The following is a 19,418-nucleotide window of genomic DNA, read 5'->3' on the forward strand; positions in this document are numbered from 1 at the left end:
GAAGGCCATTTCTATCTACATGGTTGACAAGTAGAAGTAGTCAGCATGGATTCACTAAAAGGAAATCATGCTTAACTAACCTGATAGCCCTCTACAATAGGACAATCACCTGAATGGATGAAGGGACAGCAGTGGATATTGTCTACCTTAACTTCAGCAAGGCTTTCTCTAACAATACCCTGACAAGTAAGCTCAGGAATTGCAAGATGGACAAGTGGACAGTGAAGTGAATTGAGAAGTGAATGAACAGCAGATCCCAGGGGACCATGATCAGTGGCACAGGGTCTAGTTGCAGGCCTGTCACTAGTGGTGTTCCCCAAGGTTCAATACTGGGCCCAGTACTGTTTAATTTGTTCATCAGTGACTTGGATAAAGGGGCAGATGCCTCCTCAGCAAGTTCAATGATGACACAAAGCCGGGAGGAGTTGCCAATACCCAAGAGGTATCATGCAGCCTTTCCAAAGGACCTTGACAGGCTGGAGGGATCATCAGAGCAGAAATGTCTGAAGTTCAACAAAGGCAAGGGTCCTGCACCTGGGGAGGAATTACCCCAGGCACAAGTAAAGGCTGGGGGTTGACCTGCTGGAAAGCAGCTCTGTGGAGAAGGACCTGAGGGTCCTGGCAGACAACAAGCTCTCCATGAGCCAGCAGTGTGTCCGTGTGGCCAAGAAGGCCAGTGGGATCCTGGGGCGCATTAGGAAGAGCATGGCCAGCAGGTCGAGGGTGCTGATTTTCCCTCTCTGCTGTGCCCTGGTGAGTCCACATCTGCAGTGCTGTGTCCAGTTCTGGGTTCCTCAGTACAAGAGACAAGGCGCTCCTGGAACTGGTCTAGCAGAGGGCAAGAAAGATGACGAGAGGACTGGAGTCTCTCTTTTTTGAGGAAAGGCTGGGGGAACCAGGCCTGTTCAGCCTGGAGAGGAGACAACTAAGAGGGAACCTCATCTATGTATATAAGTATCTAAAGGGGGTGGGTGCCAAGAGGTTGGATCCAGACTCTTCTCAGTGGTGCTGGCAATAAGATGAGAGGCAATGGGCAGAAACTGATGCACAGGAAGTCCCACCTGAATATGAGGAAGACCTCATTTACTGTGCAAGTTACTGAGCACTGGAACAGGTTGTCCGTAGAGATCATGGAGTCTTCTGCTCTGGAGGTAAACCTATGGACACAGTCCTGAGTAATAAGCTGTAAGGGACCCTGTTTGAGCAGAGAGTTGGACCAGATGACCTCTGGTGGTCCCTTCCAACCTTACGTATTCTGTGATTGTGTCTTATACAATATTCTCACTCAACATATATTCCCCAGTAGGGTACTCGTATACTCCAAAAGACTGAAAGTAAAAGGAAAAAAAAATTACAAAGAACAGTCAATATTTTCTGAGTCCTGCATCAAAAGTATAGAAATATGGCAGAAAATAAACTCTATGGTCTTGGGAGATCAGAGGGGCTGGGTGTCACTAGGCTTCATTTCTGATTATAACCAACTAGGCACTATAAGTCTGGTTATGTTCACTGAGATCCCAGGTGCACAAATAGTGTGGAAATTCCCTGTGTTCCAGTTTCTGACTGTTGCCCCTGGTGCTATTGCTCAGCACCACTGAGAAGAGCCTGTATCCATCCTCTTGGCACATCCCCCCCCTTTAGACACTTACATACATTGATGAGGCCCCTCTCAGTCATGTCTTCTCGAGGCTGAACAGGTCCAGCTCCCTCAGCCTTTCCTCGTAAGAGAGATGATCCAGTCCCCTCATCACCTTCACAGCCCTCTGCTGGACCCGCTCCAGGAGCTCCATGTCCCTCTTGTCCTGAGGAGCCCAGAACTGGACAGGGCACTCCAGATGTGCCTCACCAGGGCTGAGTGGAGCTGCAGGATCACCTCCCTCGACCTGCTGGCAATGCTTTTCCCTTTCTAAAAATGAAACTTGTTCGAGGAATATCAATTGGTTCTCCAAGAGTCATGTGTTCCTTTGCCTCTTCCACTGATGTTTCCTTGGCCGAGCGTGGAAAACACCATCCGTGTCACTGGACTCGGGATGCTGCAATTGGAAAATGGAGAGATCAACTGGAAGGCCTTTTAAAGGCAGAGTATCGCTTCTTCACTGGTCAGATTATGTGACCAATACATCTGTTCTTGAACAAGCAGCAATCACAAGTATTGAGGCCATGTTGCTGAGAACACAGCTGCGATGGGCAGGGCACGTCTCCAGGATGAAGGACCAACCACCGCCTCCCTAAGATCCTGCTTTATGGTGAACTTGCCACCGGCTGCCGCAAGAGAGGAGCCCCAAAGAAAAGATACAAGGACTCCCTGAAACAGCATCTCAGCTGTGGCCATATTGATCACCATAACTGGTCTACTCTGGCCTCCAACTGGGAGGCCTGGAGACACACCATCTATAACGCTGCTGATGCTTTTGAGAAAGCACGCAGGATCACTCTTGAGGAGAAAAGACAACGCAGAAAGAATCGAGCCTTGTAGAATATACCTCCTAAGGAGTCTTTCTGCTGTGCTTTTTGCAACCGGACATGTCTATCTCGTATTGGCCTTTTTAGCCACCAACGCGCTTGCAACAAACGTGGGTAGAGCCCTTCCCAAATCTTCGTTCGTGAAGCCTAGCCATGATGATGATGATGATGATGATGATGATGATGATCGCTTCTTCAGCCGCCGAACACTCAGCAACATCGCCATTCTCTCACGCATGTTTGTAACCACCAGGAGCAGCGCTGACCCGGTACGGGACCCGAAGAGGAGGCGGCAGCTCCCGCCCCTCCGCGGGGCCGTGAGGGGAAGCACCGCCCCCGCCGCCGCCGCGGGCGGGGCGCACCGGGGCCATGTCGGCTCCGCAGGTTGCGGAGCGCGCCCGGGCGCTGGAGCTGGAGCCGGGCAGCTGCAGCACCCAGACGTCGCACCGGCTGCTGGCCTACAGCGATGCGCTGCTCTCCATCATCGCCACCGTGATGGTGAGCGCTCGGCGGCGGGAGGGAGGGAGGGAGGGAAGGAGGGAGTGCTGGAGCGGCCGCAGCTGGTCCCGGGTTTCCGGGTCGCGCCCGTGCCTGCCCGGCCCGCCCGGTGCTTCCGTGGGCCCGGCCCCTCCCGCAGCGCTGTCGCGACATCGGGCAGCGGTCCCCGAGCCCCGCAGTGTCGGCGGTGCCGGCCCTGGCCCAAAAGCGGATGTGACTCCCAAGCTGCTCGTGGTCACGCCATCCGGCAATACTGGCGGCCACCCGAAGTTTGTTACGTTTTAAGTGAAGCTCTTAACAAGAAAAAGAATGTCATGTACTAATAAGCATTTTGTTATTTCAGATTTTGCCGGTGGCTCACACGAAAATACATCCTGATCAGGTATCACGTGTGTTTTGTTGTTTCTCGTGATCTCACAAGTAGATATAGCATCCTCATATAGCAGTCCTGCTTCATGTTGAGTTCCAGGCTTTAAAAAGCTGAAACCGTTAAGTAACATTAAGCCCAGTAGAAATTTTGCATAGGGGATGACCTGGTGAACTCTGGGTGAAAATTTAAATACCAAAGACCCATGTTATCTGCATACATTGAGACATAAAGCATGAATAAGCTGTATATTGTAGGCCACAGATTTTAGTTACTTTTCTATGAAGTAGAAATTGCCCATCTGACCAAAACGTCTTTCAGAAAGCATCTGCTCTTCTTGGTAATACATCGTCACTTAGAGAAGCTACTTATGTAGTGCAGTCTGAATGTTGGTGGGTAACATCAGGCTGGTGTCCAGTCACTAGTGGGGTTCTGCAGGGCTCCATCCTTGGCCCACTTCTCTTCAGCATCTTCATCAATGACTTGGATGCTGTATGGAGTTCAACAAGGGAAAGTGCTGGATTCTGCACCTGGGATGGGGCAACTCTGGATGTATGTCCAGACTGGGGAATGAGAGGCTGGAAAGCAGCACCACAGAAAGGGACTTGGGGGCCCTGGTCGATGGCAAGTTGAATGTGAGTCAGCAGTGCCCTGGCAGCCAGGAGGGCCAACCCTGTCCTGGGGGCATCAGGCAAAGCATCACCAGCCAGTTGAGGAAGGGGATTGTCCCATTCTGCTCTGACCTGGGGCGGCCTCACCTCCAATATTGTGGCAGTTTTAGGCACCACAATGTAAGAAAGAAATTAAGCTGTTAGAAAGTGTCCAAAGGAAGGCAACAAAGATGACAAAAGGTCTGGAGGGGAAGCCATGTGGGGAGCAGCTGAGGGCACTTGGTCTGTTCAGCCTGGAGAAGAGGAGACTGAGGGGAGACCTCATTGGGTCTTCAAAATCCTCACAAGGGAAAGTGGAGGGCCAGATCAGATCTCTTCCCTCTTGTGACCAATGACAGACAATGGCCTGAAGTTGTGTCAGGGGAGGTTTAGGTTAGATATAAAGAAAAGGTCTTCACCAGAGGGTGGTTGAGCACTGGAACAGGCTCCCTATGGAAGTGGTCACAAGACCAAGCCTAAGAGAGTTCAAGAAGCATTTGGACAACCTCTCAGGCACATGGTGGAATTCTTGGGGTGTCCTGTGCAGGGCCAGGAGTTGGACTGGATAACCCTGATGGGTTCCTTCCAACTCAGCATCTTCTGTGCTTCTATAAAATCAGGTCAATAATAAACGTGATCTGAATTAGCAAAGGTGGGAAAAGAAGATTACAGAAAATAAATTAATTCTGAAAAAAACAGGGAAGTTAGGAAACAAAACAATTTGAGAAAATTTACAGGTTTTTTTCTTTTATCATGATGTGTTTTTCTGCTCTTAAAAACAGACCTTTTGTCTCAGTTTAGGAAACTCAAGTATGATGTGTAACAGAGCAAATATGCTGCATGGGTCTGTTTAAGCCACTGTAGTGGTACATGCAAAATTTGCAGAGGTTAAGCCCTCTCCTTCCACCTTGCTAACCATCACGTGAAAACTTGTGTGCTGCTTCTACTCCAGAAGTCAGTGCTGTGAAAATAAAAGAGGGACATTGTGACCAGTCCTGCTCTGAAATGCATTATCACAGTAACAGTGGTGAGAGGGTGCGTAAGTGAATCACAAGGTGAACAGAGTATTGGGAAGCCCTTTTACAGATCGAAGAGATGTGTTGATACATCATATGCCATGTTTCAGCCTGCTTAATAAGCTTCTGATAAACCAGTTCTTCTGCAAGGTACTGAAAAGATTGTTGGAAGAGAACTGCATTTTTGGGAGGCATGTAATTTCTCATTTGCAGATATTGGTAATAATTCAAAAATGTAACATTTAACTTTTGTTTCTCTGTTGCAGAAATTAGGTGAAAGTGTTCAGCAACTTCTTCTAGCAAAAATTGCGGTCTACTTGATGACCTTCTTAATAGTCACAGTGGCATGGGCAGCTCATGTCAGGTAGGAAGAATATGTCTAACTCCAAAGTTGAAGAAAAACTAATTTTTAAAAGTACAGGAGATAACCAGGTGTCTGATACATTTCTGTCTTGCTGACATACTTCTGAATTGTCTGTTGTTAAATAATATTGAAAAATCATTGTAAAGAAATTCTACCCTTAGCATTGAATAACTACTCCTACACCACTGACATAGTGAGACAGAGAAGAACAAGCATGTATCTTTTTACTTTTCATTTTGCTTCATATTTTAGATGCAATGAAACTTCTAATTATGCTGTAAAAGCATGACTTTGTAACTTGCATGTTCCACAAGAGAGGAACTGATACAGTACAGCTGCCCATAAACTTGTCTCTGTCCTCAGCAGTGCTACTCACAAAATCAATTATAACGTTTCATTTTATCTGTTTTAATGTTCTGCATTTTATAGAGCTGTGGGCACCCTTACCTGCCCTGTCTTGGTAGTTAAAAAAGAATTGACATACTGGAACCATGGCAGTTTTTGTTGGAATTTTTAAATTTACAAATGTTACTGTGCAAGTGGATTGACTGCTTTGCAGTCAAGGTGTGCCACCTGTAATTCAATATTTGAAGCTGATACCTCACATTGGTGCTGTTATCACATTGCTTTTCTTTGCTTGCATAAGTAAATGCTGAGGCATAGTCTTTGAATAGCATAGGGTTTTGTGGAAGCTGATGGATTCTGTTGATTCTAAGTCACAGTTTCATGGATGAGTTAATTTCTTTAACAAGGTGTGGGGAAGTTTGCAAGCAAAGCTTTACATTGTGTGATAATAACTATGCTGTATCTCAAGATAAATAATTTTAAGCCTTAACATTCTGATAATACTCTGTCATTCAAATGGAAACTGAGTTCTTAATAACTGCTCCATGACTGACCTTGACTGTATCTCACTCTTCAGAGTTTTCTAACAAATTACTTCCATGTTTGAGGTAAATGAGTTTTGGTCTCACCTGAAATACTTGTATTAATTCTGGAGTAAAGAAAGTCAGGTTCCCCTATACTATAAATGCACAGTTTATATATAGTATTGTAAAATATATTTTGGGAGTTGGCTTGTTCATGATACCTTGCCTTGCCTTGACAGATTGTTTCAGGTCATAGAGCTTATAGATGATGTCCTGGCTCTTCTGAATCTGGTAAGTCTTGTCAGACGCGCTGGATGTTTAACTGGCAAGCACTGGATCACTTTTTCTTAAGTGTGTCTGTGAATATCTGAAAGTTTTTAATCACTCTGCCAAATTTCCAAGTCAGGAAGATACAAAGGTCTCTAATTCCTCCTTTGCAAGGTGACTGATTGATAAATAACTTGCTTTTAACTTCCAAATGTTTTAATATAAGCCAAAAGAAGCTCTGCACCAGGTTGGTCTGAAGTTCATCTGAGGGAACTGAGTATTTATCTATATTTAAAACTCTGTTCTCTGACACAGAGTTAATTTAATTTCGTTAATAAAAGCACTGGTTAAGCTCCATGAGATAACAGTACAGGAAATTCTTTTAGAGGACTAGCTTAAGTCCTGTAATTCTTACCTAATGTAGCTTTCAAAGCAGAGCATTTCTTTGTGCTTGAGGTGTTGTTTTTAGTTTGGGTTTTTTTTTTTTAGTTTTGTTTTTTTTTATATATGAACTATTTGTGATCAGAGATGAATGTTCTTGACAAATCAGAAACACCTGTTTAGAAGGTATGGTACATTTACCATTGCTACTTTAGAAAGAAGTCTGTTAAAAACCGTAGCGAAACTTTTACCTGTGTAAAAGGTAACAAAACTGTAGTGTTTTCTAAAATCTGCCTGTACAGTTTGGATAGCAAACATGAAAGATGTGTACAAAACTATCCATTTGTTGTAGTCAAAGCTCAGCAACTTCAGAAATGGGGGTATTTTTCATGATGCAGCACAAGCATTTGATCTGTTTGTATTTTCTGGACACATCTTCAATGAGGGCATTGCTTGCTTTGTATTTTTACCTAGTGTTTCACTATGCTTTTTTCTGTTTTAGGCTTGTATGATGATCATAACCTTCTTGCCATATACAGTAAGTACTTTTCTAAAATGTGATATATGTTTAAATTGCAGTGGTTTTTTTCTTTATTCGTTTGGAAAACCTTTACCAAAGTATTCAGAAACCCAGGAAAGTGTTACTATAATATTAACCCTGAATCCATTGTAATAGTAAGACTTGCTTCTTTAAAATTCATGAGGGTATGTTATAACCTTCAATATTTCATGTTTTAGACTTGGCAGAAAATAAGTATTCTAGAGGAAAAATGATAGTCATAGAAAGTCATAGTATCATAGAATCATAGAATAGTGTGGGTTGGAAAGGACCATTAAAGGTCGCTTAATCCAAGCCCCTGCAATGATCAGGGGCATCTTCAGCTAAATAAGGTTGCTCAAAGCCCCTTCCAACCTGACCTTGTGTGTTTCCAGGGACTGGGCAACCTGTGCCAGTGTTTCACCACCCTCATGGTCAAAATTTCCCATGATTTCTTTTAAAAGAGCAACTGTATTGAAAAAGGTCAAAGTTGTCTGAATTTTGCCTTTGGTAAGATAAATAAAACTGTATTTCAGACTCCTCTTTAGATGATAGAACATTTTCCTTTTGTAATCTAGACACAGTTTGTGGTATTGCTTTTGACTTACTCAGCAAGGTTGATTCTGGCAGCTGATGTTCATTTTTCAAATCTGCACAATTTTTGGTCAGATGACCTAAAAAGAATATTTGCAACTGAACACTATAGAACAGAATAAAATAGTTGCTTAAAATGCATCTTGGCTGTTATATGTGTAAGGCAGGCACCTGTTTCTCTGTGGATATATGTGTGTTAAATATTAGTCTGCAAAAAATAAGGCTGTGGTCAATAAAGCAATCTTTATCTGCAAGAGCACTTAACTTTTACTTGGCCTTGAAGCTGAAATAATTTTTGGAAAGTTGCCAATATTACTTTAATATTACACCCTGCTTTCCCTCCCCCACCAATGAAACTGCAGAAATTGACAACACAGAGCCACAGATAGAGGGTACTTTTTTGAATGGTTTAATTTGTCTAATATCAACAAGTTTCACAGCTATGAACGTCATGTCCACCAAAACCAGTTAAACTTTATGCTCAGCTACAGGCCAGTCTGTGGTTATTATGGAGACATAGTGTCAGAGTGGTTAAAATTGAGCAGTATCAACATCAGAGCAAAGCCATCTCTCCAGATGACTTTGGTTGGGATGCCTGCATGTATCTGTGGCTAGAAATTGCATTTAGTGGAATTATAGTGAAATGCAAATTATTGTTTAGGTTTTTGAGTTTCAGTATTGAATGAAGAGTGCTTCCATTTCTCTGCTGTTATTCCTACATTGTTTCTTAATTAAATATTTGATCCAGTTGCATTTTTTTTTCCAGTTTTCCTTAATGGCCTCCTTTCCAGAGGTACCTTTTGGCATCTTCCTGTTCAGTGTCTGTGCTGTTGTCATTGGCCTTATACAGGTATTGGAGCTATCCATTTATATTTTTGCTTTTAAATAGAGTTTCTTGGGTAGAAGTAAAATGAAGTTTCTTACCTAGGGGTATAACTTGCTAAATGTGTTGTTTGTATAGCATTCTTTTTCAAAGTTGTGCCTGTTGTGATAACACAGTATCTGTATGTAAGATGAAAGTTTGCATTTCCACTGTCTTGTGAAGCTGTTTTATCCAACTAAATCAGCTGATCTCCACAGAGTTCCTTTCCTACTCTTTCTAAAAATGCCTGGGGGAAATTGCAATTTACTTTTCCTGCTGAGGTTCTTTCTGAGCTGTGCAGTGGTGGATGAGGGAACACAGGCTCTGCAGAGGAGACTAAAATCTTGATGTACAGTGCACTGTGAAATCTCAGAGTTTCTAAGACCAACCTTCTGTATGGGAGTGAAAAATAAGTCTGATGGTGTTTTGGAATTTGTTGATTTATAACTTTATGTTTTATATTTGAAATACTGCATAAGTTCAGCACTTCTCTTCTCCTTGCAGGCCGTGATAGTAGCATATGGATTCTATCACCCACATTTACTGAATCAACAGATACAGGAGTCTGAAAATCAGAATTTCTATAAACGTCATATCTTAAAGATTATCCTAAGAGGACCAGTTTTATGCTTTTTAGCAGCCATCTTTTCTTTTTTCTTTATTCCTTTGGTAAGTTCTCCTAGTTAGCCAAAAACCTCCATGCAGCAGTTTATATTAGTTGTCTTTAGGACTGTGTATGAAAATAATGATGTCCATGTTAAATATGCAGACTTTCTCGGTTGCCTGTTCTGTGGTATTGTGGCTGCTGTTTTGCACTGAATATGTTCAATTCAGACCAATCAATCTGTAACTTGATCCATGAGTTCATATAGTTTAAATAGATTATTCTGCTACAAAATTAACCTTACTTGCTACACCTGATTTTTTCTTTTAAGCAGGTCTTCTAAACTTTAGCTTAGTATCTTACTCATCAGAAGTAGGTGAGGTAATGTGGAAGGTTACATGAAATAAACACCACATTGCACAAACTGAAGACAAGTGAATGCAATTGCTGCACTAACTTAGACTGTAAGAGAAAACAGAATAAACAGACCAGTTAGGCAGCCTCATCTCAAACCAAATTATTTTGGCTAAGGCCTGCTTTTTCACAGCCTTTTTTCACTTCCATCTTTATTTAATGGCAGTGAATTGCTCCTACTTAGTAATAGCTGTTATTATTTTTTCAGAACCCCTACTTGGAACTGAAATCTAGTTTTTGAGTGTATCCTGAGCTTCTGTTCCTCTTGTTCTTTAGGAAAAGATGGATTTAACTGAATTTTGAGAAAGATTCCACAGAATTGGCAGGGTTTAAATAATACTCACATTTGGGAGGAATCAGGTTGCAGCTGACGAAAGGGGCAGTTATGAGTCCAAAGGTGAAAAGGCATAATTTTATCTGAAAATGTTTTCCTCTTCTCCCTCACCCTGTTCACTAGTGGGTCGTTTGGCTTTTTTAATATTTGCAACAGTGAAATTAGTCTCCAAGTTGCTTAGGTGCTTAGACCTGTGCAAAGCCTTTGAACCACGTAGGACCCACCAATGGGTTTTAGTGACATAAATCGTAGAGTCATAGAATATCTCAAATAAGAAATGTGGGATAAGAATCACGTGGGATAGTTCTTCAACTCCCAAAGCAATCATTCCTACATTTTTTGTCAGCAGAATTATTTACCTTCTTTTAGTTTGCTTCATTACTGGTACTAAATTAGCTGTCAAAAAGCAGTATTTGGTTCTACATGCAATATTCAGGATGTCGATGTTCATTTCAACTGAGCTTTCTTCAGGTTGTAAAGTCAGTATTTGTTTTTCTCAATGTGATTATATATAAGATTGAGAGTAATAGTTTCATATTAAACTTGGAAGATAATTTCTATTTTTGTAACTATATTTAAACTGTTCATTTCTTTTCCACAGTCTTATGTACTTCTTGGACTCGTAATCATTTTTCCACATCTCACTCGATTCATTAAATGGTGTAAAACCAAAATTGTTGGTGAGTAATTAACAAAATTCAAAGGCGTATGTTCAGATTAGGTTGTCAACACGTTATCCAAACAGCCTGTAATGAAGTTACTTTAGTTCTGCTTCCATTTTCAGTCTTAGAATGTAGTCATTTTGGGGCCTATTGATGTGCTTCCAAAGAATTTCTCCCCTGCTCCCTGGTTTTCCGTATTTGTGATGAGATTTGTGTAAGGCACAACACATATAAAGATCATCTCTGAGTGGAAAACCTCTCTGGTTTGTCCTGAGTATGCACATGCATGCAGAGACAAGTATATGAATGATGGCTGCAGGCCATCTATCTCTTTTTCCTCCTAAAAAAGGAGCATGGGGATGGAAGAATGTACAAAGCAAGCACTATGCTCTTATCACTTTCTTCCCTGCAATGCTGGGAATATGCACACATATTCAAACTGGCAAAAGCTGCACTTGTACATCAAACTTTTTCAGGGTAATTAACTGTTCAGGGTGTTAGATCTCATTAAGTGCTATGGTCTAGAGGGGTGCCTTCACACATGGCTTGAGTCAGCCTAAATCCATGCTTCCTTCCCTCGTGCTCCTTGCTTGTGTTCTTTCTGCCCTCTTTGTGTCAGGACTAACAATTGCACAGGCATGCCAATAGCCTGAGCTGCTCTTAAACCCTGCTGAGAAGGAGGTTGCCAGTGCCAACATAAAGGAGAATGTGGTGTCATGCAGCCTCTCAGCTGAGAGGTGGAGTGAGAGAGCAGTATAAACTGACCACAGAAACACTGAGCAGGTTCATGTCTTTGGATTGACACCCACATGGTAGGGCAGAACAGTACCACCTTTGTGCTTCTACTGCTGTTCTTCAGCCGAGTACAAGTCCATCTGTTCACAGTGCAAATGGGAGCATACTTCTGACTCCCTCATGTGGCACCAATAATAGGGAGGCAGAAATGCTGTGAAAGGATGAAGCCAGACTGTCAGAGCCCAGAATAAACACATACAAATATTGTCTGTGCTTACTGTGATGGGGACACTGCAGTTTGCAGTCAGGTCATGTCTGTGTACATCTCACCCTGTCAGATGGCTGACATAAATTACTGCTTTACTGAATTTCTTGTGATTACACTTGCTTTGTATTCTGTTCCTCTTCCTGCTTCCTCTGGAAGCTTAAGCTTTCTCTTTGTCCAAACTATAGTCCTGCAGCAGTGCATTTGGGCTAGCTAGGCAGTTCAGAGTCCAGTCTTTAGAGATGGGTTTGACTTTTCCTATAAAAGCTCCACCTTTTGACCACAGACTTGATTTATTTTAAATTTGATATCCCAGTTCAGCCACCATACTCCAGAGAGGGTTTTTTTCTGCCATAAGTTCTTCACACTGTCATAGAGGACCTACAGCTGTTAGGGCTGTGCTGAGGCACAGCATCTGATTTGGTTTGTACAATTATAGCTTTGAGTCACTGTTCACTTGGAGGAAGTTGTTTGCCATACAATTTAAAGGACAGGGCTTTTTTTTGTCCCTGAAGTGCCTGTCTTGAAAGAACCATGAACTTAAGGGAGAGGCACAGATGCCAAAAAAAAGTGGAGTGACTGACCTGTGTGGATGACTGGCACCCTTCTTCCTACAGAAAAATTTTGGCAGGTGAGGAGAAAGAGAAAGGGAAGTCACAGTAGGTTGTTGAACTACCTTGTTTTATACTTCCTTCTTATTATTAAGCATCTGAATTTTTTTCCAGGTCAGAGAGATGAAGAGGAGGAACACCATAGCTTAGAAACCTTCACTTTTTACCTCAGTGAGCCTCTGAGTAAAGAACGGGTAGAAGCATTCAGTGATGGAGTCTATGCTATTGTAGCAACCCTGCTCATTCTGGATATATGGTAAGGCTTTGTACTGCTTCTTTCACTTCATATTGTTAAATATATTAACTTTGTTAAATATATTAACTTTGTATGTAATATTTGAGGAAATAAAGTCCATCAGACATGGTCTGTGACTTCTAAAACCTGCAGTGGTTATTTTAGGTATGATTTTCTGAAAAGATACAGAATACAAACCAAAAATACTTCTAATGTCCATGTTCTAGCAGTAGTGATCACCAGTTTATGTAATACATGTTGGGATGTGGAGTCTTGAAGAAAAAAGCTTTCTCTTTTGTTCATTTATGTTTTCAGATGAAAAGCTTTTATCAACAAAAGCTGTTTAGTCTCTGCGGCAACTTTATTACATTAGCACAAAGGAATGCCAGCTTGCATTCAGATTTCCTTTTGGATCTAATTTCTTTGCAAAGCTGTTATTTGAAACACTTTTAAGTTAGAAATTATAATGGATGCCTGTTGTTCCCTGCTTGCTCAGAGTAAAGCAACACAGTTCAGTGTTGCTATAGGTGTGGTTTTATGACAGTAATATGTAAAGTAAGTTTTCTTTCCACAGTGAAGACAATGTCCCTGATCCCAGAGAAGTTGGGGAGAAGTTCCACGGCAGTCTTCTTGAAGCTTTAAGTGAATATGGGCCAAACTACCTTGCTTACTTCGGCTCATTTGTTACAATTGGTCTCCTGTGGTTTGTCCATCACTCACTTTTCCTTTATGTAACAAAAGCTACCCGATTAATGGGACTGCTTAACATACTTTCATTGGCTTTCATTGGTGGGCTTCCACTAGCTTACCAGCTGACCAGTGAATTTGCGGAGAAGTCTCATAATGAAATAGAAGCCATCCAGGTCAGCTGTGTTATCACCTTCTTTGCCAGCATATTTCAGTTTGCAATATGGACTACAGCCCTCCTCAATGAAAGGGAAACCTTGCATCCGTTTGCTAGATATGGTGGCAAGGAGCATGCCTTTATGTTTGCCAAGCTGGCTCTCTATCCTTGTGTAAGCCTTGGGACCTTCTTTCTAACGTGCTTGTTAAGTGAATTTTCCACAGCAATTTTCCATCTTATGCAGATCATAATCCCATTTGCTTTTCTTGCCTTGCGCATTTTTGTTAGAATTTCTTTAACTGTTGTAAAGACCATGATGTCTCTCTCTAGACGGAAGGTTGTATTGTTAGAAGAAGAAGAGGCATGTTTGTCTCCTACTGAAACACTGTCCTAAATTTCCACACAGTGCATGTGAAGTTACGAGATTAACTTTAGTTCTTCTAACGCACATTATTTTCATGTGTGGATTATATTGATCTAAACCAAAGCCTGCATTGACCACAACTAGGGCATATTTAAGTTTTGGCTGGTCATGCTTGAGACCCTTTTTCCAAAATCTGCTATTGAAAATGTTGGGCAAATAGGGGATACAAAGAAAAGCATGTTCTGTTTCCTTTAGAGTTACTCTACAGGAAAAAATGCTGCTTGACATGTAACTGCAGTGATGCTTGATTAAGAAGTGCCCAAACAGGTGCCAAGCAAAATGGTAACCAAACACCAGAACAGAAGCTGGTTGTGCTACTGTAAGATAAGAAGTGAGGTATGAACGACAGTGGAGACCTCTGGATTTCTGGAAGGTGCATCATGGTCGAACATTTGTGCATACAGGTTGCTGATCTTCTCTTCCCCCCCCCAAATGGTTACAGTGTCTGTTCTCCATAATCCTAAACTGGGGATAGCATCTGGAAACCTACCTGGGTTTGAGTGGCTCTGTGTGTGAGTTTAGATGGGAGTTGCAATTGTGATAGCAGTCTTCCAGGCTACCTGAACACAAGTTCTTTGGGCATATTTGTTCTTTTTAAAAAAGGATATATGTAACAAACGAGGATTCACATGGCTTTGCCACAATCCAAGGTTTCAACTAACTTTGATACCCTCCCCATGGAAAAGGGCTGTGGGACTAGAGGTAAATTTGTTTTCTGTCCTGCAGCTGCAGCTCATCTGAAAAGTTTGCATTTCTCAGGCTTTTTGTGTCTGTTTTCCTGTCTGTTGAATGGAACATCCTTCTGTTATTCTGAAGGCATGATGTCATATTCAAAGAGAGTATCAGACTGCCACATATGAGAGTACCCCCTCAGGTAAGGGAGTTGAGTTTTTTCCTGAGTAGTGGCTTACTAAGTCATCTGAGTCTCAGGAAGACAGCAGAAGAAACTAACCCTGTAGAAGTTGCAGTCTATGGTTTGGTGGATTTTCTTTTTACCCTTATATGTGGTTTGATAAGCTTTACGCTTATCAAGTCATCTAGCCTCTGGCTGCCCTGGAAGCCTTTACATTTCTTTTTGGCAGAGCCATTAGTTTGTATCTTGAACTGTCTTAGTGCCTGACAACTTTAATGCCATATTTAAAGGCATTTGGGGAATTTTGTTGTCCATCTTAAAAAAAAAATACTGTGGCAAAGTATGCCTGAAGAAATAAGAGGTGAAAACAAATTCAGATATCTTGTTTTAGTTGAGATCGGTCTTGAAAGCGCTTGTGCTTTTGGTTTGAAGCACCTTGATACCTATACGTAATTGTAAATATTACATACTTCATGTGAAGAGAGTATGTTCAGCTACTCAAGGGGATTTATACCTAGTTGAGGTTAAACAACTTCCATTGTGTTGTGTGTAGTAGAATTTTTCTGATACTTAATAAAAGCACTTTTGTTTCTGTATGGTTTTGTTTCTAATGTGCAGCAGGCACATAATAGGTAGTGAATATGTGTATTTGTAATAAATTTCAATCAGTGAAAAAACAAAGCTTGTAGCTCTTTATTTCTGCTCTGCAGGTAAAACTTAAGTCCAATGTTTACAGTTTTGTTAGATGGTGGGGTTTTTTTTCCTTCAAAATCATCAAAAACCTCAGTTTTGTGATTTTGTATAAAACACACAAATGCTTTTAATGTGATGTGAAGAAATGTTGATTCTATTTCTGTTGGTACTTGAAGAAAATGAGACTGCAAACTGAATCTGACCGAGAAGTTTCACTGCAGTGTTTACAAGGCTGAAGTGAAGTAAATTGTAATGTATAAATACTGCAAGGAACAAGTATTGGCTAATTAATGCATTCCTTCTTTTTATCCCACTTGCAAATAAGTAATTTGTTCTGCAAAAAGAACAATTTTATTTTTTCTTATAGTCAAGACACTATTATTCAAACCAAATTTGGCAGTATCTAAAAACATAAACTTGAGGGCAAACTTGATGTGAGACTTCATATAAACAGAGCTGATTTAGGATCACTGTGATAGTTTTGGTATGTTCTTGAGAAACAAACTGCACTAATTTGAATTGTGTCATTCTCAAGTAGAACATTCCCAAATCTAACTGCAACTAGCTGTTCTTTACAGATTTACTAAACATCCCAGGCTTTTGTCTCTAGGAGAATTAAAGCAAAACACAATCCCAGAATCACAGAATGGATGACACTGGAAGGGACCTCTTGAGACCATCTAGTCCAACCCTCCAGTTTAAAGTAGGGGCAGCTAGACCAGGTTGCCAAGGTCTCTGTCCAGTCGTACTGAGCATCTGCACAGAGACACACCAACCACCCAACAGCTTATAGGGTCCAGCCATCAACCCAGGACTGCCACTGTAACCCCTAAACCACTAAACCCCATCACCCGGTGCCAGATCCAGACTCCTCTTTAAACACCAGGGATGGTGACTCCACCACTTCCCTGGGCAGCGCATTCCAGTGCCTCATCACCCTAGCAGTGAATTTTTTTTTTCCTAATATCTCTTTTCAAACGGGTCAACCCGCTTGAATGTGCAATCGCCCTCGGGACTAAAAAAAAGTGTTTTTTTTTCTTCCACTTAAAAAGGAATTTCTTACATCTCAGTCTGTGTCCACTTATCAGCCACTGAAAAACATCGATGAGATTCCCCCCGATCACCTTCTCTCGCAGGCTGCGTAGTCCCAGCTCGCTCGGCCTCTCCATGCAGGAGAGATGCTCCAGTCCCCGCGCCTTAGGAACTCTTTGAGCGCCAGAATTGCAAACCCTGGAAGGAACACCACGCGCAATTCCCGGCTGCCCGCTCACGGCTTCTCTCCTCCCCTTCCGCCCGCCACCGTCAATTCCGGCCGCCGCCGCTGTCAGGATGGTCCCGCCGGTGCAGGTCTCGCCGCTCATCAAGGTGAGGGCGGCGGGCGGTGTGTCCGGCGGGTCCCGGCGGGTCCCGGGTGTGCCGGGGCCGCGGGACGGGCCGGCCGGGTCGGGGGGCTCAGCGGGCCGGGTCGGGGGGCGGCGGGGGCCGGCGGTGCGTGTGGGCTGAGCGAAGGGCGCGTCCTTGTCTCTCGTCCCGCAGTTCACCCGCTACTCGGCGCTGCTCGTGGGGATGATCTACGGCAAGAAGCGATACGGTGAGTGCGGCGTCCCGGGGGCCGCTCCCCGCGCCGGGCCCCGCAAGGGCACCTTGAGGCGGCCCGGCCGCCATTTCCCCCCACCCCTGCCGCGGCCCTGCCGGGGCGGCCCTGCCGGGGTGAGGCCGCTTATCCGTACGGGTTCGTGCCTTTGTGCCAGCAAAAAACTGGCTTCTCCTCCTTTCCGAGCGAGCCTGCGGGCGCGCAGCTTTCCGCCGCGGGTTCGGGAAGGTGTGTTTTAAAGCGAGTGTGTGTTGATGGCAGACTACCTGAAGCCGATTGCTGAAGAAGAGAGAAGAATAGAGGCGGAGGAGAAAAAGAAACGTGAGGAGCTGGAGCGGATTGCAAAAGAGATCGCAGAAGGTAGTGCCTCAGTTTGGTTTGTGTATCCCACGTTTGGCTGCCGGACTGCCGTTTTACCGCAGTGCTTTTAGGAAAAGTTGAGGCTTACAGCTGATCCATGGAGGCAACGCTTAGGGTGACATGAGGAGTAAATAGTGCTGCTGTTTAGTGATGCTTGCATTTGGAAGAGGTCATCAGGGGAAGCGTTAAAAATGCTTTTGAAACGAGTCAGAACTTGTTAAATGGCTATCTGAATTTCAGTGAGAAAACAAAATGCTAAAAACTGCTGTTTATCCTATGAGGAATAACTGGATCTGTTTAACGACTGTAGTGGGATGCCCCTTGTTCAGCTGTGTGCAACAAATTTACAGTCCCTCTTCTCCATGCAGTGCAGGGACCTTTTAAGTATGACCGATCATCTAAATTAGAAGCTGTAGGCAACTGCATGTAATTGCAACTCCAGAATTTTAAGTGGTATCACAGGTGTAGTGTTAGAGGTCAGCTTCATTTGTTGTATCTCTCATGTGAAGAGACACATGCTGGAAGGGATCAGTTCATGTTAGTACTGCTGCTATTTTCTCATTCCCTTCCACCCTGTAATATTCCTGCTGCGGCGTTGTTGCCCTGGTCCTTAGGATTATTTCTTGGGTCCCCTGTGTGTTTCTAACAGAGAATTCCTTCCCTGCTGCCTTACAGAGGAGTGTGCTCTCTAGCTTGGTTTCAGCAAGGTTTTTTTTGGGTGGACTTGCAGTTAAGAAGAGTCAGAAAACTGACTAATAGCTGAGGCTGTTCTTGGTGTAGCTACAGACTCGGTAACTTGTTCCATGGAAACCAGTGACATTTCCATTGTCCTAAACAAAACTAGCATTGAACAAAACACTGTAAAGTTAAATGAACTACACATACAGAAAATCAAATATGCAGTTGAGTGATTTGTATCACCTACTAGAAATGAAGCCATTTTGCATGGCTGTTTTGCCATCTTAAATATGTTGTCTCCATTGGTCATGGACTAAATAAATGGGTATTTCAGATGTTCTCTAGCTAGGCAAAACTTTTGTAATTCTGGAGGTAGAGGCTGTGCTGTGGTGTTGCCAGTCTACTTAAAAATGAAGTTCTCTGATTATTTCTTTAGAATGTTTAATTTCTTTAAAAGTGGCACAAAGATGACAGGTCTGTGTTCCCAGCAATGGTTTTGGTGTGTTTTTTTCAGAAAAGCAATTGTTAAGCTTTCATTGAATGCAATGTAGTTGCTGGAGATTTTTCCTTACAGTTGGGTAACTGGACATATCTGTAATGATAGCTTTTTCTGGGCTTATTTGACTTGTCAATTCAGAAAGTGGTCTTTTACCAGTGAGTAAACTTAAAAGTGCCTTTACTCCAAAGTATGAATTGCAATTCTGTTGAATAAACAGAAGTGGGAATCATAAAAACTGACTAGAAAGAAATTACATGAAAGTAGCCTTTGATTCCGCTAATGTTTTGGGTATTTTAGTACTGCACGGGAGTGGCTAGTAGTCCTAACCATGTTTGTTTTTTCTTCCCTTCTAGCAAGTGAAGATTCCATATTGAAATGAACAAAAGATGTGATTTGAATTTCGCACATGGCTAGGCTGTGAACTGTCCAATGGTTTCTGAACTCTGCATGATATTCTATCAATAAAATACTTACTACACTTCAGTTGGTATTTTTTGAGTGAATTGCCCAGAACAGCAGCAGAAATACTTACAGAATGTGACAGGAAGCATCTGTCACAACCAGGCCATTGTTGCAGCTGAAACCCCCCACTATTACCCCAGCAATAGCCAGTCACTACACCCATTACTCATAGCTAATGTTTTTGATCAGAAGGTACATACAATTTAATACATATGGGCAGGTAGGGGGAGAGGGGAGTGGTGAGGCACTGACCGCCTGAACCTGTTACTTAAATGGCTTGAC

The 19,418-nt window shown here is 42.7% G+C and overlaps 2 protein-coding genes across 2 annotated transcripts; both read left to right on the plus strand.

Moving 5' to 3' along the window:
- Positions 1-2,819: 2,819 nt before the first annotated feature.
- TMEM175 (transmembrane protein 175) lies at positions 2,820-15,527 on the plus strand. The gene is made up of 10 exons (XM_027708193.1): positions 2,820-2,961; positions 3,305-3,343; positions 5,261-5,358; positions 6,467-6,518; positions 7,378-7,413; positions 8,774-8,857; positions 9,374-9,538; positions 10,823-10,901; positions 12,609-12,750; positions 13,304-15,527. Exons 1-10 carry the CDS (start codon positions 2,833-2,835, stop codon positions 13,965-13,967), a joined length of 1,488 nt encoding a protein of 495 aa, XP_027563994.1. The 5' UTR covers positions 2,820-2,832; the 3' UTR covers positions 13,968-15,527.
- Positions 15,528-16,805: 1,278 nt separating this feature from the next.
- Positions 16,806-19,157, plus strand: ATP5ME (ATP synthase membrane subunit e). The gene is made up of 4 exons (XM_027708194.1): positions 16,806-16,908; positions 17,080-17,134; positions 17,399-17,497; positions 19,028-19,157. The coding sequence occupies exons 1-4, from the start codon at positions 16,873-16,875 to the stop codon at positions 19,051-19,053; spliced, it is 216 nt and encodes a 71-aa protein (XP_027563995.1). The 5' UTR covers positions 16,806-16,872; the 3' UTR covers positions 19,054-19,157.
- The last annotated feature ends 261 nt before the right edge of the window (positions 19,158-19,418 follow it).

This window comes from Neopelma chrysocephalum, unplaced genomic scaffold (assembly GCF_003984885.1).
Source record: "Neopelma chrysocephalum unplaced genomic scaffold, ASM398488v2 Primary Assembly neopelma1_95715, whole genome shotgun sequence".
NCBI classification, from domain to species: domain Eukaryota; kingdom Metazoa; phylum Chordata; class Aves; order Passeriformes; family Pipridae; genus Neopelma; species Neopelma chrysocephalum.